Source organism: Gymnogyps californianus, chromosome 5, assembly GCF_018139145.2.
Source record: "Gymnogyps californianus isolate 813 chromosome 5, ASM1813914v2, whole genome shotgun sequence".
In the NCBI taxonomy this organism is placed as follows: domain Eukaryota; kingdom Metazoa; phylum Chordata; class Aves; order Accipitriformes; family Cathartidae; genus Gymnogyps; species Gymnogyps californianus.
Genome location: NC_059475.1, coordinates 42,838,470 through 42,859,015, shown reverse-complemented (window position 1 = coordinate 42,859,015; position 20,546 = coordinate 42,838,470). Strand labels below are relative to the sequence as shown.

General features: G+C 42.1%; 1 protein-coding gene across 2 annotated transcripts in view; it reads left to right on the top strand.

Moving 5' to 3' along the window:
- The first annotated feature begins 3,235 nt into the window (after window positions 1–3,235).
- The window catches only part of BAZ1A (bromodomain adjacent to zinc finger domain 1A), a 65,153-nt gene continuing 47,842 nt past the window's right edge, over window positions 3,236–20,546 (top strand). For both annotated transcript variants that reach the window (XM_050897005.1, XM_050897004.1), the window contains exons 1-2: window positions 3,236–3,463; window positions 10,740–11,018. In XM_050897005.1, the coding sequence (XP_050752962.1) occupies window positions 3,351–3,463; window positions 10,740–11,018 (392 nt within the window). In that variant the 5' untranslated portion in view covers window positions 3,236–3,350. The remainder of the gene's footprint in view (window positions 3,464–10,739; window positions 11,019–20,546) is intronic.

Sequence of the window (20,546 nt, the reverse complement as noted above, 5' to 3'; positions counted from 1 at the left end):
GTTCCACCCTTGTAAAGCACAGAGACCAAGTGTTTTATAAGCTTTTATGTTCCCAATACAACTATTTTTAAAGTTCTGTGAATGAGAACTGCAACCTCCCTGGCTAGGGAGCTCCGTTTACTATGGCTGTTAGTGTATAAGTCATCTTTTAAAAAGCAAGCAGCTTCTTTTTTGCCGCTTTGTGGCAAAATCCACATCAACAACCCCACTGAATGTCATCAGTAATCCCATTCTTGTATCTTGAATCAAAACTAAACTTTCAGTGATGTGTTAAAAAACCCAAATTATTGCAAAAATTAAACACAGTGTAAAAATACAATAAATATTCCCATCGAAGGAAAGTAACCTTTTTCTAATTTCTCAGAATTAATTTCCATTGAATTCTCAATGCCCACTTAGTAGACATTAGCTGGTGTCATAAAAAATTGTTCTAGTTCATGCTGACCTTATTGGGAGCAGAATCAGAGCCTGGATTCGTGGATTTTAAAGAACAGAGCTGGATTCAGAGGTGAAAACTAAATGAACTGCTCCTCGGTATCCTAAGAACATGAAAACACAGTGCAACCCTATTAGTCAGTGAGGATCTGTTCACTGGAAAATCACCGAGGGAATAATGAGGGGGGAAGAACAAGAGGAGGAGGAAAAGGTGAGAAGAAAAGAGAAAGGGGGCAAGAGAGAGCAAAAAGGAAAAGGGAATTTGCTTTTGATGTCACAGTTCTATCAACTCATGCATTTTTCATGGGTACCAACTAGTGCTAAAATAATGCTGTGCTGACAATCCGAGCATGAAAAAAATCAGCCAAGTTGCCAAACATCATGATACTGGCTTAAAAATAATGAGATTTACAAAAATTCAAAACTCAAAGCTTTTCTTTCCCTTCTAATTTGTAAGCCTTTTGGGTTTGCATATTCAAGCTTTTCTCTCAAACCTGAGATTTAGAAATGTAATTATTTTTAAGGAGACCTGAGGTTCCAATTTAATCACATCTGCTGAAGAGCTAGAGCTTAAAACAAAGCTAAGTGTTGCGAAGTCTCACTGTAATCATAAGAGCTGGCAACACTATATGTCATAACCAACCATGGCATACTGTACAGTTTTGATGCAAAACGAACTAAAAATTACCAGATGTTAGATACAAGTGGATTAACTCATGTTACATTTGTGCCCTTTGCTAGAAAGTAATTAAAAACTGAAAGTGAAGCCAGCTGGCAAATGAAAATAAACTGGTAGGACTCAGGAGTTAACCTGTTTTGTAGCTCAAGCTTCATATTTTGTAAACTTAACTAGAAGAAGCAAGCATTAACATTTCTCAGTGCTTTTGATTAAAACCTGATCACTTTTTAAACAAAGTAATTAATGGATTGGATGTAAACATTCTTTTAGGTTTTAGTCACGCAGGCTACAGCAGTGCCGATCGTTGCCTTTACTTGCAGAGGCAGAGAAAACAACCTATGCACAGGTGCAGGAAACAGCACGGGACCTTTATTTGCAGGAACAGCATTTTAAGTTGTAAACTTAAACTATTTAGGTATCAGCCTTCAGATATTATTCACCTCAATAGTTCTATGGAGTTTCTACAATTATTCTCTAGATTTTTCATGTAAGTGCTGGACCTTGCAATGATGAACTATAATGGATGTGGACTTTCTGTCTTTTTTTAGCTGGCTAGCTCTCTTAAGAACACAATTGACTTAACACCCCAGTTTTAATTACCAATGGCACTGTAAATGCATTAGAGTAAAAAAAAACAAGTGGTGAAAAATTAATACACTAGCAAAACCATGCAGTGACATTTTCGGTGAACTGGAAAAAAATGAGGCAATGTTAAGGGGCCCACGTACAACTCTTATGCTCATCTTAATTGTATATCATCTCACTTTCAGCAAAATATATCCCTATGCCCCTGTGGGCTCTGATAGCTATATACTCCTTGGCTTTTGGACTGTAACTGAGAAAGAAACGTCTCCGGGATTGCACTGTCAAACGCCAAAACCGCTGTGGGTCAGCCGAAGGGAATAGCCCTGCAAGAGGAGCGCCTGCAGGTACTGAGGAGAGTGGATCGCTCCGGGACCGAGCGGCTGGTGGTCTCCCAGGGGCTGGTGGTCTCCCAGCTGCTCGGCGGCTCCTCGGCGCCCGGCGCCGGTTTCGGAAACGCTGGTAATGCCGGTGGCAGGAGGCGCGGGCGGGCAGCGCCGCACGCCGCAGGCTCGGCCGCCCCTCCGTGCCGCGCCGTGCCGCCCGCAGCCCGGCCCGGCCCGGCCGGCAGCACCGCGCAGAAAGAGCCGCCTTCCCCCCCGTGGTCAGCCGGCCTGGGCCCACCGCCCGCACCGGAGATCTCCGGCTGATAATTCAAAAATGGAGGATGCGCCCTCTCAGCCATTAATTAATAATGTAGCTCGCTGTCTTCCTGTGTGACACACGCTGGAAGGCACCGAGCGGCCAATAAAGATGTAGGGGAGAGCAGGGGAAGGCTCCTCCCCGCAGCTCTTCCTGATTGAGGGCTTGAAGAAGTAGATCAAAAACTTCCCAGGAGCCGGGGGGGCAGAGGAAAGGGGAGAAACGCGGCGAGGGGGACCGCGCTTCGCACCGGCCGAGCAGCAAGGGCAGCTCTGCGGCCGCACCAGGTGGGCAGGAGGGGAGGGAGCCCCCCGAGCCCCCCGCTGCGGCAGGCCGGAGGGCGGGCAGCCCCCCGCGCCGCGGCCGCGCTGTCCCGCAGCGGCGGCCGGGCCGGGGCGAGGCGCGGAGCGGGAAGGGCGAGGACCCCCATTAGGCAGCGTCCCGGCAGGACGGGAAGGAAGAAGATCAGTGGTCGGCGCTGCCCCTCCTGGGTGTTTGCTTTGCGGGGAGGAGGAGGAGGCGGAGGCGGCGGGGGAGTGGAAGTTGGTGTCCGGCCCGGCGTGTGTGGGTCAGAGGCGGGGGAAGGGGGTGACCCGGGGGCAGGGGAGCCGGAGGAGACAAAGCGCGGCGGCGGCGGCCAGGGTATCCCCGAGCCGAGCACGTTGCGCGGCTGGGGCGGGGGGCGCCGCCCCCGCCCGCCGCTCGGCGTCACGGCCCCATTGTGAGGCAGAGGGAGGCGGAGGCGGGAGGAAGGATCCGCCGCTCGCTCCGCGCGCAGTCCCAGGCAGGCAGCGGCGTGTCAGGCACACAAAAGGCCGCCGTGCCGCCGCCGCTTTCTCCCGCTCCTTCTCCGGCTCCCCCGGGGGGAGGGACACGCCGGGCCCGCTCCCTCCTCCCCGGGCCGGGGGGGGCCGCTGCCCGGACTCCCTCCCTCCGTATTTTTTAAATTTTTTTTTTTTTTCCCTCCCCCTCGAAGCGGGTCCTGGGCAGGAAGAGAGAGCGGAGCGGGGCGATGCCGCTGCTGCACCGAAAGCCCTTCGTGAGGGAGAAGCCCCCCGCCGACCTTCGGCCGGACGAGCGCGTTTTCTACTGCAGGGTCACTAACGAGATCTTCAGGAACTACGAGTAAGAGACAACCCCTGTGTCTGTGTCCCCGTCTTCGTGTCCGTCCTGGCCCCCCCCGCCGCCCTACGGCGGCGGGCAGGGAGCGGTTTAACCCCCCGAACGGTTGACACCTGGGCGGGCGGGGAGGGGATTCCCCGGCAGCGCCGCGGGGAGGCCTGCCGGGGGGGGGGGGGGGGGCGCGGCTGGCGCCGAGCCCGTGCCCTCCCGAGAGGGGTGGGGGGAGAGGGCGGATCTCTCGCCCGGGGCAAGGGGAATCCCTGCCCCTCCTCGGCGGGGGTATCCCGCGGCCCCCTCCCCTCGCGGGGAAGGAGGGCAGCCGGCTCCTTCCTCCCCCCCCGCTCCTTCCGCACTGTCGCCCTCGCCCCTGCCCCCGCCGGGGAAGTGAAAGTTGCGCCTGTGGGAGGCGGCGGGCGGTAACGAGCGTCTGCCGGGCCCGGGCTCTCCCCCTCCCCTCCGCCCCCGCCGGCAGCCGCGTGTCGGCGGCGGACGGCGCTAGGCCGCCCCGCGGAAGGGGCCGCGCCGTGCCCGGCTTCAGCCGGCGCCGCGGGGCAGCGGGACCGCCCGCTCGGTATGTGCCGGCCGCCCTATTGTTGTGGTAACGGCCGGGCGGGGGCGCCGCCTGCGGAGCCCGCTGGGCTCGGCTCCCCGGCCGGCTCCCGCCGCGGTTAACCCCTTGTTGCCGGCCCTCCGCCGGGCCGGGGTGTCGGAGCCGCCGCGCCGCCCAGGGCCGCGCTCGCCCCGCCTCCGCGGGGAGCCGCCGGCTGACCCGGTTGGAAATGGCTGGCGGGCCCTGCCGCCCGGCGGCCCGACCGGGGGAGAGCCCGACCCGGGCGCGGGGGTCGCTGCACCTGTCCGGCGGGGTGTGAGTCCCGCAGCCGGAGCCCTCCCTTCCCGGCCGGGCGGCACCGCCAGAGGTTAAACCCGGCCTGAAACCGAGCGGGCACACCTGTCCCCTCAGGATCTCTCTTTCTCGTGAGGTTTTTTTCCCTCTTTTCGTCCCTTCCTTCCCTCCCCTTTTTCCTTTTTCTTTTTTTTTCTTCTCCGTGTGTAAAAAGACCAATGGAAATTGTGAAATTGCCGTTAACCGTTGAAAGCGTATTGCACGGATAGTCCCGAACTTGCTGCCGCTTACTTTATCGCTTGTAAGAACAATGGACAGAAACTATTTAGCGAGACGTTTTTCAAAAGCTGATAAATGTATGTGTATTCACCCCCCCAGTCTGATCCAGCACCATCCCCGCCTACAAAAAGGCCCCCACATCCAAACTCTCTTTTTATTTTTTTTTTTAAAGACATGCAGACTGATGAGATTAAATCTGAAATACTTTTCATTTGCAGCATATGAAATTAGAGCACACCTAAATCTTTTTCGTGTTTAGACTTGTTTTTCTTACTCAAATACACTTCACCTAATAAAATTTTAAAGAAGTTGGATTAGGTAACTTTGGAGGGTAATGCCTTACTGTTTCCTGGATGATATACTCGGGGGGGATGGGGGGGTGTTGAATGTTTTGTTGGAAGTTTTGTAAGGAGTGTTTTCATTATAGGGCGTATAAGAACCTAACGAGCAAGAGCTGACAGCCTTCTGTTTCTGTAGGAATTAAGTCCCCTTCCCCCAGCTTCCAATATTTTGAAAGCTGCTTTTCTGGTTACAATTATTATTATCACATAATTAGATGACTCTCATGTATTTGTTGACACTGCACTGAAATACGTTTCAGGTACGTGTAGTTTTGCTAAAATTTCAGCGTGAAAAGTATCCTTTTAAAACATCTTTCTACTCTCAAAGGGTTTGGTGAATATTTTAAGTACTCTGACAGGCTTATTTACACTGCGAGGATGTTGTCACTAGAAAAAGTATGAAAGACCAAATTCCATATTTAACCAAAGTTCACGAATTAAGGGATAAATTTAGACTTGTGTTCACGCAGGTGATCCCTAGAAATGTCAGTGGGTGGTTAGCTCAGAGGTCAGGGCTTAGAATATGGTATTTGGGACAACTCTGCTATGCTTGGTTTTTGTGTATGTGGGGTGGGGGGTTTTTTTTGGTTTGGTCCCCGTTGTCCCCCGACCCCCCCTTTAATTCTCTTCTGGCTTTTTTGTTAGGTTGAGTAAAACTGGTACTTTGGATTGAAAAGTTTAGTATTTTTTACTTAGCAAGGTGTCCTGGCACAGATGAGTAAGTTTAGATTAAGGTTAGTTGTTTCTGGCATAACCTACTGGAGAATGTAGGGTCATCTTTCAGCAAGTTTTAAAGATGCTGATCCTTGTCTCTGCTGGTTGCAAAGTGATGCTTCAAATAGCTAATGTCTTCTGAAAACAACATTTCCCATTTCTTTGCCTAAGCCAGAGCAATTAGATTGATAGGGAGGGCCCACTTCTTAAAAATTGTATTAGCTGTTTCATGAAAGAAAACCATTGTCTAGATCAGGCTTCTCTGAATCTACTTTTGCAATAGCAACTTGAATTTTTTGAGGAGAGAATTTAAAAATTACAGAGTCTGACTAGATCAAGCGGGCTGTATAGATACATATGGTAACCTGAATTCACCCCCTTCCTCAACTGTATGAATGCTTTTAATTACTACAAACGGTTAAGACTTCAGTTGTTTTCTTGTTTGTGCTCTGTAAAAAGAAAAACAGCAACAAAAACAAACTTAGTGTTGAAAAGCTTCTTTCATGCCCATGCTTTAGTAGAGATGAATACAACTCATACATTAGTATTACTCTCTCGATATAAGAAATCTTTATGCTAATGCGAGGAGAATTTGGCAAGACTAGTATTTTGTAAAGTGACTTTCCCGTTAAGAATGTATTTCCTTTTTAATCTGAAATACCATTGCATAGTTTTGTAACCCTTTGAAAGGGGGTGCAGTGAGGTGGCAGTGTTCGATTGTATTTATCATGAGTAACAGGAACTGGGGGAACTGATGTTCTTCGTGCTTGGTTGTACTTCTGGTTAGAGGGACAGACCTGGGGACAGACCAACACAAGAGTCTCTGGAGCCATAGTAGCAGCTGGAAAAGCAAGTACGGGGGTGCAGGGGCTGTATGAGAAACAGATTAAACCAGTGGGATGTTACCACCAGTCTTTGACACCTTGCCTGTGAAAGTTAATAGCTGATATAGATGTGCGGTGAAAGCTACTATTAAAGCATGGGAAGTCTTGCTTGTGAAGACAGCCTGAAAAAGAAGACTATGAGTAGTATAGATACAGTGGTAGGAATGTTCCTCATTCTAAAACACGGGGGGAAAGAGCAGTTTTGCATCTTCAGAACTTACTGAAACTTCTTTATAGATTGGCCTGTGGAATTCTTGGTTACAGTCAAAAAGAGATCTGTTCAAAAGGTTTTTTTAAAGTGTCCTTAGTTAAATTAGGTGGATTTTTCTGCTTTGTTGAAGAGAAACTCATAAGTTGAAATATATTCCTTAATGCATAATTAACCTGTAGATATTAAGGAATAAATGTCTCTTCTCAGTTTTTTGTTTGTTTGTTTCTTTCTTTTGTGCATTATTTTGTAATATGTATTATTGACCACTTCTGGAGACAAAGCAGAATATAAGAATGCTTTTGTGATCCAGAATGGCAGAGTTGGTCTTCCGTGACTACACTCCTACCATAGACTAAATAGATTATATATTAGAGGCTCATAGGGGCTTCAGGATTAAAAATAACAATTATTACAAATTAGCCATTCCATAGATTTCTTTTTTCCCTGCTTTTTCCGCTCTCTTAAATTTCACTTACTTAACATGACTTTCTCATATTTTACATTAGCCGATATATAATCCTTCTGTTTAAAAAACGAACACCCCCCAACTTTTTAATATATGCTAAGAAAATGAATGATAGTAAATGGTTTGAAACAAACATGTTCCTGAAACACACTAAAAATACAGTAGATCTTGGACTCAATGGTAATACTTGGTAAGTTCAAGAAAAAGGCATCTGTCATTTCTAGGCTGGATTTTTATATCGATTGCAAGTGCAGTCAGCACAGAGATTGCAAGTAATTTATTTCTAGCTTCTGTTAATGAATGGCCTCCTATCAAATACCTACCAATTAGCAGTAGTAAACTACTTCTCAATGATTTGCTGATAATTTTGCTGTTTACCTTACCTTGCATGGAAAACTAACTATATAATGCAAATGAAAAAAGACATCCCGCTGAGAAGTCAGCATTAATTACTACTACAAAGACAACTCGGTTTTTAGTCCCTGCTCCTCGAGTAGTTGAGCTGATGTGGACATCTTCACCAGGGCGCTGCAGTCCTGTTTGACTTCTCGCAGGCAGATAGGACCATGCGAGTGAGCTTTGTGGACGTGTTTTGTAAGAACTTCCTTCTCCATGTTGTCAGGAGTTACAGAGATCTTGAACCAGTGAGGAAGCCCCAGAGACTGTAATACCCTAGGTAACGGTGTAGATAAGGCTTCAGATGTGATGTAGCAGCAGATGCACTTGCTGTTCTGAATTTAAGTTGAATGTAGAACGTGATCAAGTGCATTATTACTCTTTTAAGTACAGAGAATGGGTATCACTGGTGCTGCTACCGTTCTCTTGGTTTGGTAGCTGTTGTGTCTGCTCTTTGTAAATCTTTTTGTGATAACTGACGTGCACCAGAGAGAGACAGGGACTGAAAGAGTACTACGAATAACATCTACTGCTATACTGTTAGGATTTTTTCTCCTCTCTCTCAAACCAAGTTAAAGTGAGATCGTTAAAACATTGCAATAAAACTGTGTTAACAGACTAAGCCACAGATGGTTTTGATGTGCTATAGGTAATGACTAGCTGAAGACAAATAATGCTTTTCAAATCGAATGTAACTTTATTTTCACACAATTTTTTTTCTTCCCTGTAAGTTCACGGGGGGAAAAATCCACACAAAACAAAAGAGGAAATGAGGGAGAATGAAACTAGATACCCAACCTACTCTTGTATGCAAATGAAAAAATGTTTTCCTCAAATATGTTTCAGTTAAAGTAATCTTAGAATTTTGCACTTGTAATAATCATGGATTAAAAATTTTTAGAGAGCAGTTTGTTGGTTTGGGTTTTTTTTAGTTTTTTTCCCTGTAAGTTCAATGCTGTTGCTTTAAATAGCATGACTGCCCGGTGTCCCCTCACAAAGAATAACAGCAGCTCTTAAAGGGACACTGTCAGCGTCAACCTCGGTCTCTCCCTCCTTCTCTCCTCTCTCTTCCCTTTTTTCCCCCTTTTACTTTCATAATTTTTGAAAATTATGTTCTGGTACATTTTTTAATAACTCTTAGGGTGGTTTTCTCTTTCCTGGCTAAAGATAATTATCTAGAACCTCTTCGGTGAGACACAAAAATATATGTAGAGACACACAGCTGCATGAAGATTTGAGTAAATGTTTGTTTATTGAAGTCAGTATGACTACTAAAAATTGTGAATCTAATACAGAAGTATTGAAATGCAGGGCAGGAAGAGACCTGAAGACATCATGTTTTATGTATTCCATCACCTTAAAAATCTGTCCTTTTTTTTTTTTTTTAGTCTAACCTGTTTTTTAAAGTGTTTAAGTAGCTATTCTATACCTTAAAGATACTGATTCACCATGGTTGACAGCAAAAAAAGAATATTCTGTCCTATGCACAAAGAATGACTGACAGCCATCCAGTCTTCATATATTGAAGAATAATTTATCTCATTCTCTCTCCTTTGTTCTTCTCCTTTTCTTGTTCAGAGTAAGCAAACCCAAATTATTCCTTATTATGAGTGTTAGACCCATGTACTGTCAAATATATTAAGTAGATGCAGGTGATATAAAAATCTGAAATTTTGTAGCTATTAAATATTACTCAGATAATAATCTCTTCCTCTTCTGTCCTTTTCCCCTTCTTATGGCTGATGTTCTTTCTAAAGCATCTTTCTCTCACTCAGAGGAATCCTGTGTTCATACAGAAAGGATTATCTGAGCCAGGACCCTCCATTGTCCTCAATCTGGAATTTCCATTTTCATTTACAAAATGTTGTGGTTCATCTGCCCATCTGCAGTGAACATAGTCATCTGCATCAGTCTAACTGATGCACGTTTGCCAGCTTGAGTTTGCAGGGCGCCTGCAAGAAAAAACTCGAAGTGTGAACTGTCCAATTCTTTAACTCCATTACTAGAAATGATTTGAACAGTTCTACCCTTTTAAAAATGGGAACACTGTGCAGCGTAATTTTTTTTAAAGGAATGGAACTTCGGTATAGGTATTTCATGTAGCATGCAGTGTTCTGAATACTGTGTGTCTGCCTTGAAATGGCTGTGTTGAACTGATACAAGGCAAAACAAAACTCAATTTGTCATGTGTGTTGCATACTTACTAACACTAGTCTGTTAAGATTTTTAAAGGAAAGCAAATAAAAATCATTGTCTGAACTGGGGCATATTGAAAGATTGCTCTGCTGTCCGATCACGGAATCCGTAGTATATGATACGTTTTAACATAGTTTTGTGAATAGCTACATCATCTGCTTCACCTAGAAAGTGTTTTAACAAACTGCTGTTTTTCTGATACCTGTCAAAAATTGACAGATATTGACTAATGAAAGCTGCTCTTTCTTGATTCCAATATAATAACTAGTAAGCAAGCAATAACGACAATGTAATTTTAGCGTTAATTGGAAATGCAGGGAAGGAGGAGAATCAGTATTTGCTACTGGAAAAAGGGAGGAGAAGAATCTGTAGGAAAAAATAGTTTAATGCTTTTTCTAAGAGCAATGCAAACAGTGAAGGAATAAAAACTATTTAGAGAACTACTTGACATTAACTTTTTACCTCTCCCATCTTTTCATTTGTTAGCTAGGGCACTCAAAATCTGAAACTTAGTCAAGTTTCAACATGTTTCTGTGATCTTAAGGTTATTTTATGTTTGTACAGTTTTAGACCCTCCTCTTGCAAATATTTGTGGAAATGTGGGGGATGTGAGGAGGATATGACACCTATTAAACTCAGTGTGATTATTCTTATGCATAAAGCTTCTTACATGTGAATATTTGTTTGCAGCAGTTCTAGGTCTTGATGTTGTTACTGTAGTCTATAGTGAGAGGAGACTTTTTGGTTTTACAATAGCAATTTACCAGGCCATGGCTAAAAAGTGGTAAATAACCCTCGATTATCTACAACCTGTACAGGAGTAGAGCTGCCTTTGCATTTCAGGCTTGTAAAAGAAATTTGCTGCAGTATTAATGGTGAGCAAATTGAAAGTGTTAGTCAGAACTCAACCATTTTCTTTCTCTCTCCTCCCCCTGCCTTTCTTTTCAGTGATTTTTTTGAACGCACCATTCTGTGCAACAGCCTCGTGTGGAGCTGTGCTGTCACAGGTAAACCAGGACTCACATATCAGGAAGCACTGGAATCAGAGAAGAAAGCCAGACATAATCTTCAAAGTTTTCCAGAGGCACTCATCATTCCAGTTCTCTACTTGGCCACCCTTACCCATCGCTCCCGACTTCATGAGATCTGTGATGAAATCTTTGCTTATGTCAAGGATCGGTATTTTGTTGGTGAAACAGTGGAAGTAGTTAGAAATAATGGTGCAAGGTAAGTATATTTAAAAATAAATACGTGTTTCTTTTTGTTTGGTGTGGATGGGTTTTGTGTGTGCTTTTTTTAAAACCAAAAATCAGGATAATAAACTCATCAAACATGCCCAAAGTAAGGTGTGATGCTTAAGCTAGGGATACTGTTGCTGCTCCTCCCTACTTTAATTATGAGTAGGATTGTATTGCTGGGCTCAGTATCTCTTTCCTTAGCTTAGAAGCAGCTGTGGAGGCAGGATAGCTCTCTCAGATCTTGACACTGCAGTTTTTTGGTGCATTTGCAAAGGAATGTCAGTCCCCTGGTGTGAGAAAGGTGGGTTGTTTGTAGAATGAAATTTAATGAGAAACTGGGGGAAGCCAAGAATTAAAAATCTTATGAAAGTTTTGATGAATCATCCAGAATATAATTCATCACGTGGTGTTTTGTGTACTCAGAATGGCCAAACTATTGAAAGCTTAAAGAATCAATGAAAGTTGGATTTTTGCTTGTCGGGTAGTGGCGAAAATTGTGACCGCATTCTCAGAGAAGTTGGGAATTAATCGTAAAGTGTTTGTAATAGGTGATTATCTGGGATTTAGTGTGATGGGTTTTTTCCCCCACTCAGAGTTAATGTTATGCTTACTTTTATACTGATGTATATATTGTAAGCATTTTTATTGTTATCTTAGGCTGATTAAAAACCTGGAAGAATTTTGAGCTTCAGATGCTTTGTTTTTCCTCTCATTGGTACATATGCTCTGTAGTATAAGTAAGTTGTTTTACAACACATAGCTAGCTTGAGTCTTTCTTTAAAGCAGCTTCTGGGAGAGGGCTAGAAAAGGTCCATGTTTTGTCTGAGTGAGTTTGCAGTTTCACCTAACTGAAGTTTAAAATGGGAAAGACTTAAACATGCTCAACTTGGAAATACCTGCAGTACGTGTGCTAAAGCCTTTGTGGATTCAGCGGTTGCTGGGTTTTTTATTGTTTGTTTGTGGGGTTGTTTTGTTTTGCTTTTTTTCAGGAGGAAGGTGCCAGCTTACACTGCAGAGTAGATGGGGCTTCTGTGGGTAGCCTGAGGTTTCAGCGCGTAGTCTGGTGTATATTGGGTGATTGGAGTGGGATGGTTCAAAACAGTCATTGGAGAACATAGTTATTCTGTTTGAGTTTTTTTAGTGGCTGATCCAGATCTTATTTAAGGCAAATTTTGTACTACACCAGGAATAAAAATCTGTTGATGCGCTGCAGGAGATACGTTGTAAGGACATTTGTATGGCTATGTACATAAGGTCAGTGCTTAATAGAAAAGCTTTCAATCTCTTCTCTGCTCTGTTCCTTTCAACCAGTGAAGTCCCAGTCTGCAAAGCCAGGACAAGAACAATTTCAGTAGAGTTGCTGCTTTCTGTACGGAAAACCTATATCCAAAGTTTGTTTCTGTCTTTCTCATCTTTATGCTTGTCTAATGACTAGACTCGGGTTAACACTAGCATTACAGTCATTTTGCTCACAGAATAATTTTTTTCTTTTTTTAACTAGAAACATGAATATTATGAACTGTCAGTGTAGTTCAGGTGTTGATTTTCATTTGCTCAATGAAATGCCTTTGTTTTCAATCTTTGAAGGTACTGTCAGTTTCCAAACTAATAGCAAAAAGAATGCTTTAGAAGAACAACCTTTTTTCCCGAAGAACAACCCTCCTGTCTTTCTATTACTTTTCTAAACTCTTTGCTAAAATATTTATGCATGTACATCTTAGCTTTTCAAAGCTTAAAGGAAAAGTAGGCTTATATGCGATAAATACAAGTCTGTCTTGTTTTTTTTGTCTTTTGAAATTCAGAATCCTTTTCACTTTTTTCTTTTTATGCCATCATAAATCAGTTTGTTTTCCCTAGCAAAATGGTTTCTACTTACCATGTAAGCTAAATTCTGTTCAGATAAAGTTGTGGTATGATTATATCTTGTCAAGATAGCGCTATCATTTTTTTACCAGCCTTTAATTCAGTCTTCTTGGTTATTCAAAGTTGTGTTGAGATAATATCTAACAATTTTGTGTTTATGTTCCACTTTCACAGATCAATATATTAATAGGATATAAGCTAAATTTCTTAAGCCTTTGGGGTGGGCTAGATACCATTCAAAATACCGAAGATTCAGATAAAATCTATTGCCATTGAAAATTAACCTGCTACAGATTGTATGTTTTAAAGTACATAAGTATAAATTTGTGTCTGGTAAAATGAAGCATGAAAAATTCACCTTAGCTGATTGTATGCCACTGATATTCTAGACAAATGTATAGCAGAGAGCTAGTTCAGACCTTTAATATTAAATGCAGGAAACAGTGCAAATAACAGGGTAATGCAGAAGGATTTTTATGCTTAGAGATACATAATTAAAGAATGCAAAGTGGGAGGAGGTGAGGCATAGTTATTCTTCTGTCCAATTAACAGTTGACTTTGACCTGTATTTTGAAGTACTACATTGGGGATTAAGTATACCAACTCATGTTACTTGTAAATAACACGGCTGTTCAACAGAGCTATTTGCATGTGTTTTTCATGTGCAGCTATGTTTTTGTGATCTTTTCTAGCAAAAATGATCACAGTCCATCTATAGTGTAATAGCATCCTATGAGACCAACAGAATTTGGCAGATCATGAAAACCCAGTTGTGTCATGGTGTTGTAAACTCTTCCACTGCATTTATGTATGAAGTTTTTTGCACATGTAATGTCAGCAGGATTGTTTGTTATCTGATCTCCGTGCATCATTTAATACGAAGCCTACAACATAATGCATGTGTAACCAGGAGTTGCTCAAGCAATTTAAGTATTGATATTTTATAACTCCTAACTTTGCACATGTAATATTCTTGTAGGGTAGATTGCTTTGATGCAGCTTTCCAGATTTTGAACAAAGTAAATGGGAGGGAACCCAAACACTAGAAGGGTTAGCATTTTGGCTTAACGTAAATGTTTTTATCTTGAGCATATGAAGTAGTCTATAGTACTGTAAGCAATGGACAGGTGATCTAGAAAGAGCAAGAGGACAAATGCTTTGCGCAGAGGCTAGGCAGAAAAAGATTTTCTTGAGACCCATGGTTCTTGTGTCCAACCCGTGTGTTCTGGTTGTTGCAGAATCTGATGCCCCATTGCTTTTTCTGGTCTTATGTCCCTATCGGGCTCTTGGGGTTTCTAGCCTTTTGTTGTGCTGCTCAGTTTTGAATTTGGCTGCTTCTGCCTTGTTGCTGAGGTCTGTTAGGAGGAACTCAGAGAGTTTGGGAGATACTATGTCTTCCTGTTGGTTTGGTATGTCTGGTGTCTTAACAGCCCTTATCAACCAGAAAAATAGCAGAGAAAGCCCCCCAGTCCTATGATGTGGCTTGTTCAGGCAGTCTTTGAAAATGATGCATGCAATTTGGTAATCTAGTAGAAGCAACAAGGAGATAATTCTGCTTGCTCTTTAACTCTTTCAGATGATGTATTGATTAAAAATAGCCAGCTTTTTTGGTTTGTATGTGTCCAGCTTTTCTGGCCAAACTGGGGCTGACTTTTCTCCAAAGTGGCAGCTGTGCTATGCTTTAAAACATGAGGTGCTTGGATTCCCAGTTAAAGAACTGTAGGAGTTGTGTAACAATGTTTTCCTAGTACTGCCTTCATAAAAGACAAAATTACTATTTGAAACATCGATCAGAAACATCATATAATACAGACAGAAAACTTAATCTCAAATTAAGTTTGTTTGAGTTGCCAAGGAATTGAAAATAGCTGACACTAAGTACTGTTACTTAGAATGTCAGATTGCTGTTTATGGAAAGTAATTTATTGAAAAAGGCACAGAAATTGTTTGAGATTTTGTTGGGGGGGAAAATTAGAGCAATATTTCATGTTAACCATGGTCAGTTAAGATGTAAAATAGGCAGCTAATGTTTTAGCTCACACTTTATTGAAGCAGAGGAAAAATGTTGACCACATCACTGGAATTGCTTCCTATATTTGCGCTTCAGAACTGAAAGTTTAAGACCCATAACGTGCTAGTTGGCCTTTTGTTTTTCCATAAGGAATGGCATGTCTTGCAGTAACCTGTCTGTTTATCGCTTAGTACTGTGTTGTGTTATTGATACTTAAAACTTGCGAAATAGATTTTTCAGCATCTTGGCATCTGAAGTCAGTTACCTGAAAGTTGGAACTATGTGGTGTGGAAGGCCTGCCTGAAATAACCTCAGTGAATGCCTCAGACACACCAAATAAAACCTTCAACAGCCTAACTCACTCAGCTGTAGGACCTGTTCTTTTCTGCTTGAGGTCAGCAGTGTGCTTTTTTTTTTTGGTAATTATTTTAATTTGTTGGAGGAAAAACTAGATTTAAAGCACGTGTAAACAACCAGTTGTGATTTGTCATCAGTGTTCTGAGTCTGGGCGCTATCACAAGCAATAATGGCTGTCTTTATTAGGGTATACAAGTGAGCAGTGTGATAATTAGTTAGTTAATCTATAAGCTTGCAGTCTGACTTGAGCAGTGAAGAGATCTGAGGTTTTAGGTTGTACAGCTCTACTAGCTCTTCAGCTCCCCCTCCCTTAAAAATAGCTTTTGTGACGATGCCTTCCCTTCCCCACGGAGGCTGGGGGACAACCAATTGTTGTCCATCAGTTAGTATGGAACTTAATTAAAAAGTCAACCACCTGCAGACTAAAATAGGTTGCTTAAAGGTGTATAACTTACACTTACGAAGTGTATAAGAAAGAAGAAATTGTACAGAATGTGGCAGATATAAAAAAGGACTATCTTTTTTCATTGAATTTGACCACTAGATGACACCACTGCAAAAGAATACTTACCTAATGTCTGTGAGCAAGCAACACCAGAATGCTTTCAGAGAACGCAGTGTTTTTAAAATGAACCTACTTACAGAAGTAGTAGACCAAGTTCTCTGTTAAGAAGATTCCTGCATCTGATCATACATTCGGTATAGGTTAACATCCTTTCTTGGCTCTCAGTGATCTGATGTTGACCATTGCCAAGCTGTAGGAAACATAGATAATCACAGAGCAACCTTTTCTGTAAGTGAAACTTCTTTTTTTAACTCATCAATTGTTTGGCTGGTGTCCCAGTGCTTTAGGACTGTTCATAGTGGATTAACCACTGCATTAGGCCAATTAAAAGATTTGCATGCTGTTTTCATCTCTGTAAGTCTTAACTGGGGCACAGGAAGCCTGTTGCTGGTCATGACTACGCCTAGCTGATATGGAGTTAGGATGGTAGAAGATAATCCTTGTAAGAGATAAGGTTATAGCTAATTTTTCAACTTTTTCATTCAAACTGGCAACGAGGTATTACTTGGTTATATAGATATAGTTGTCTTCTGAGCACTACGATAAGTTAATGTAAGACCACTAGGTAGTAAAAGGCAAAGTGTCTTCCATGTTTAGACTCTAACAAGTTACAGTGAATTTAAATTATCTTCTGGTCCACCAACAAATTTTCCCCTTTGACATGTAGGCTTCAAAGCTGACTGGATGCAGATGCACTGAAGCTAATGTCTACAGAATCAGAAAGTTATAGTGTGTTTTTGTAGTGATAAGGCTTAGGCATAAGTTCCTGCATACAAAGAAAGTTTCCTACTTTATTTTGAAAGGTGAATTTGAATTCCAGTAGCAAAGTTAGTGTGGTGCTTATGAAACAGCATAGCTGACAGTACTGGAGAGCAGCTTACCTATTCATAGAGCAAGTACAGTTTGCATTCTTCCAGCATTTCCATTTAAGGATCAGTCAACTCCTGGCCTGGAAAAATCACGTTTAAGGAATTCACTTTCCACTGCCCTTAAGTCCTTTGGGATATAAATGTATTTGTATTTGTTGACTAATAAATATATTTGTGTTTGACTAATGGAAGCTATGAGATGATGATGTCTGGGAGAGAACCTGCAACTCCTTTCTTATAAATTGTTGAACAGCTGTTACAACTATTTTTGGGCACTGCCAATCTCTGTTAGCTCTCATTTCTGTGCACACTCTCTACTTTTATAACTATAACTTTAAAGGTATGGGGTTTGGTTTGTTTGTTTTATGATTTTTTTTTTATCAGTACAATACTACAAACCGAAGGCTGAGCAGTCAAAACAATGCATATACTGGTGTTACTGTAAGTGCTGTCCTAATTCCACAGGAGACAGCTGATGCAGCTACTGTGTATATAGGATTCTCTTGTCCTAATCAAAAACATGCTTCTTACTAGTTTCTTTGAAGCATACAATCTTACCTCTAACTTGACAGACAAATGATGCTAAAACTCAAAATGAGCAGCTCTTACTGTACTTCAGGAAGCCATTATGTGCATAAAACTTGTCTCCTTGTTGTGTGCTTTTGTTTTGTGTGTGCATTAAACTGTACCAGTTAGCTTAGTAAAAGATGTCACTTATTCCTTCAGATCTTGTCTCGCTTTTATCTCTCTAATTACTTTCAAGTGTATGAGAACTGTTAGGACAAGGATCTGAGTTACTGCACTTATCTGACATTTACTTCTTAAAAACTTATTAAAAGCTGACAAAACAGAATGAGGCTACAGCTTTTTGGTACTTTTTGGTACTTCTCGGTACTTGCTACTATAGCTTCTTGTATTACTCTTTTGGGGTTTTCTGTATTCAGCTAACTTTACATACTATTAGAAAAGGTGTGCTTTTTTAATTTTGGCATTTGAAAAACTTTGCTTTCGTTTGGGTGTCTGTTTTAAAAAGTGAATTTCCTTTTGCTTCTGACTCACTGATCATGGTTTTCTTTATGTTAAAAGTTGGCCTCAAAGTATTGCAATATTCCCCCACCACTCCATTTGAAACAGCCTTCTGCATCCAAGGGATGTTTTTTTTTTTTCTGCTTATTGTAAAGCATACAAAGGCACATTATAATTCACCTGGGCCTCCAAGGGATCTTGTTTTTTGACTTGAAATGAGGACATAGCAGAGTGCCAGACTATTACTTCTATCACAGTAGTTAGTGCCAGCCAGATCAAAAGCTGTTGTGCAGAACGCTCAATTGACGGGCAGTGAGAAACGGTCTCTCCTCTCACAGCTTGTAACTTCAGCTTTGGTTGGATGTAAAGGCCTACTTGCCATTTGGGAAGAACTTCTCTGAGTAAGTGAAAGTGCCGATAATTGCAGGGTCAAGGTTTCCGCTTGATGTCCTGTGTGGCTTTTACATAGTGCAGTGCAGCTTCTCTTTCTCTTCTTCAAATTGTGTTATTCCACTGCTTCAGCAGAGGTAGATGGAGATTACCTGTTTGTCCCGCAACTCGCAATAGCTTGTGTACATGCCTTTGAGTTGCTGAGCTGAATGAAAATTTGGCAAGTAAGTTATACTTACCCTTTGTTCTGGGTTTTCCTGAATCACTCTCATTCATTGCAGACTACTGGTGAGTTTGAAGCATGTACCATGTCTTGTCCAGCTACCTTGTTAGGTGTGTGGTTTCCCTGGAACAGACTTTCCTAGTATCCCAGTGTTCACTTGCCTAGATGTCACTTTTCAATTAGGAAGGATAAGCTACTGAGATCACTGAGCTACTCAAGAAATTATAGTGTCTCAGGGGCTCTAAATGAGGGAGGTCTTACTGCTTCTCCTTCCTCCTCTGCTTTTGTCTGTGGCCAATATTTGCCTCTTGCACATGCTCTAGTTCTCGTCAGATCCTTCAGTGAGGCACCTGAAGTAGCTGATATGACACAAACTTACCCAGTTCTTCATGTTGGGTTAGTTGTGGAGTTTTTTTTGTTTTTTGTTTGGTTGGTTGGTTGGGTTTTTTTGTTGTGTGTTTTTTTGGGTTTTTTTTTTTTGGTCAGGTAGTTGAATTCAATTTAATGGCAATCAGTAAATGATACTGAGCGCCAGAGCTACAAAAAGCAAGCACCACACCAAGTATGTGGCTGGAAGGAGGAATGGCAAGGGAAGATTCTCCCTTTGGCAGTGTTGAACTGTTAAGTCATCATTGCATCTCACAGAGCAGCAGCCTGAGGCTGCAGGTGCAGTTTGCTTTTGTACACCTTCAGCCTGCTGCTTCCTTACCGTTCTTCTGGGAGTGACAAGGTTCAGTCCGACCTTAAAGATTTCTGCTAGTTGTGTTAAGCTGCTCTTCAAAGCACAGCCCAGAATTGTTCTTCTAGAGAAAGACTGATGGAGTTGCGTTTCCAGAGAAACTATGTCCTGTGCCACAGCCTCTAGTCAGTGTCTCTTGCCCTTAGGGTGCTGGAGTCAGTTATGTTCTTTCACCTGTGCAGCTGACCAGCCCTATCCAAAATTCATGAAAATCAATGGAAGATCTCATTTTTTTCCTTTTGAGAGAGGAGGAGATGTGCACTGGTATTTTGAAAAAAATTACATTGGTGATATCTCCTCTGGCTTTGTGTTTAAAACTTCTGGGCTCCTGTGTTGTTCTTCTCTTTCTTCAAAAAACCCCCCAGATTTAACCATATAGGTCAAGCACTCCTTGGAACCTTTCCCATAACGTAAGAGACCTCAAAGAGCTTGGTTTCTGAGCGTAGAAAAAAATGAAGCTGTAAGCATAAAAGCCATTCTTGGGACAGGTCAGAGGACCAGTACCCTGTTGTTGATAGCAGCCTGTAGTACAGAAAGAGGTATGCAAAACTGTTTGAGTATAGGGTAATCCTTTTGCAGGTTTACTGTTCTAGCTTTTGGCTCTCCGTGCCTGAGCTAGAGTTGCTGGGACTATTGTGTAAAAGTTCATGATGGCTCTATTCTCAATTTATCTGATCCTTTTCTGAATACCTTTGGGATTCACTTAGTGTGGCTGTAAGCTTTTTCACAATAGTTATTGTTATTTGAAGACAGTGCTTCCTGACTGAGGGGGATATCAGGGTACGTATTTATTTATTTACTTTAATGCTGCTGTCTTTTTAGATTGAGGTGCCCCCAGTTCTTATTCTATGGGAAATAGTGAGTGAGCATGGTTTGACTTTGACATAAGCTCTGTAAAGATCTTAAGGTATCCTTTTTAGAAAGTATTTCAAGTAGTATGCTTCATTTGAGTGTCTTGCTTCAGCTTTCAGCTCTGCTGTTTTATGTGCCTTATGATATAAAATAAGACTTGTAATAAGTGAACTCAGGGAATGATTAGGTTATTGAGAAGAGCAGACCTTCATTCACACTAGAAGCAGAGTGTCTTTGCCTCTCTTAGCCCAGGGAACTGGCTGCTACTAGCCATGACTTGACTGTAGCAAGGCTAAAAAAAAAGTCATTCGTAGATTAGTATTTCTTTAATGCCAGAAGGAATGGTTGCATCACTTTCTTTAATCTCCTGTCTATCAGTAACCATTAAATTTCATTGGATCATGCTTTTATTGAGCCAGGTAATGTGTGTTTTACTTGATTCCTTCCCCAAAGATTTCTGGTAATGATTTGAATGAAGGCATAGAGGATGGAGAATCACTTGCTTTCTGTGATAGCTTATTCCATTGGTCATTCTCCCTGTTTAATAATAAAAAGGGGAAAACAAAAAAAAGGCAGCCGTATTGGGGATTTTGCTACTTACTGAATCAAGTGTATAGAATAT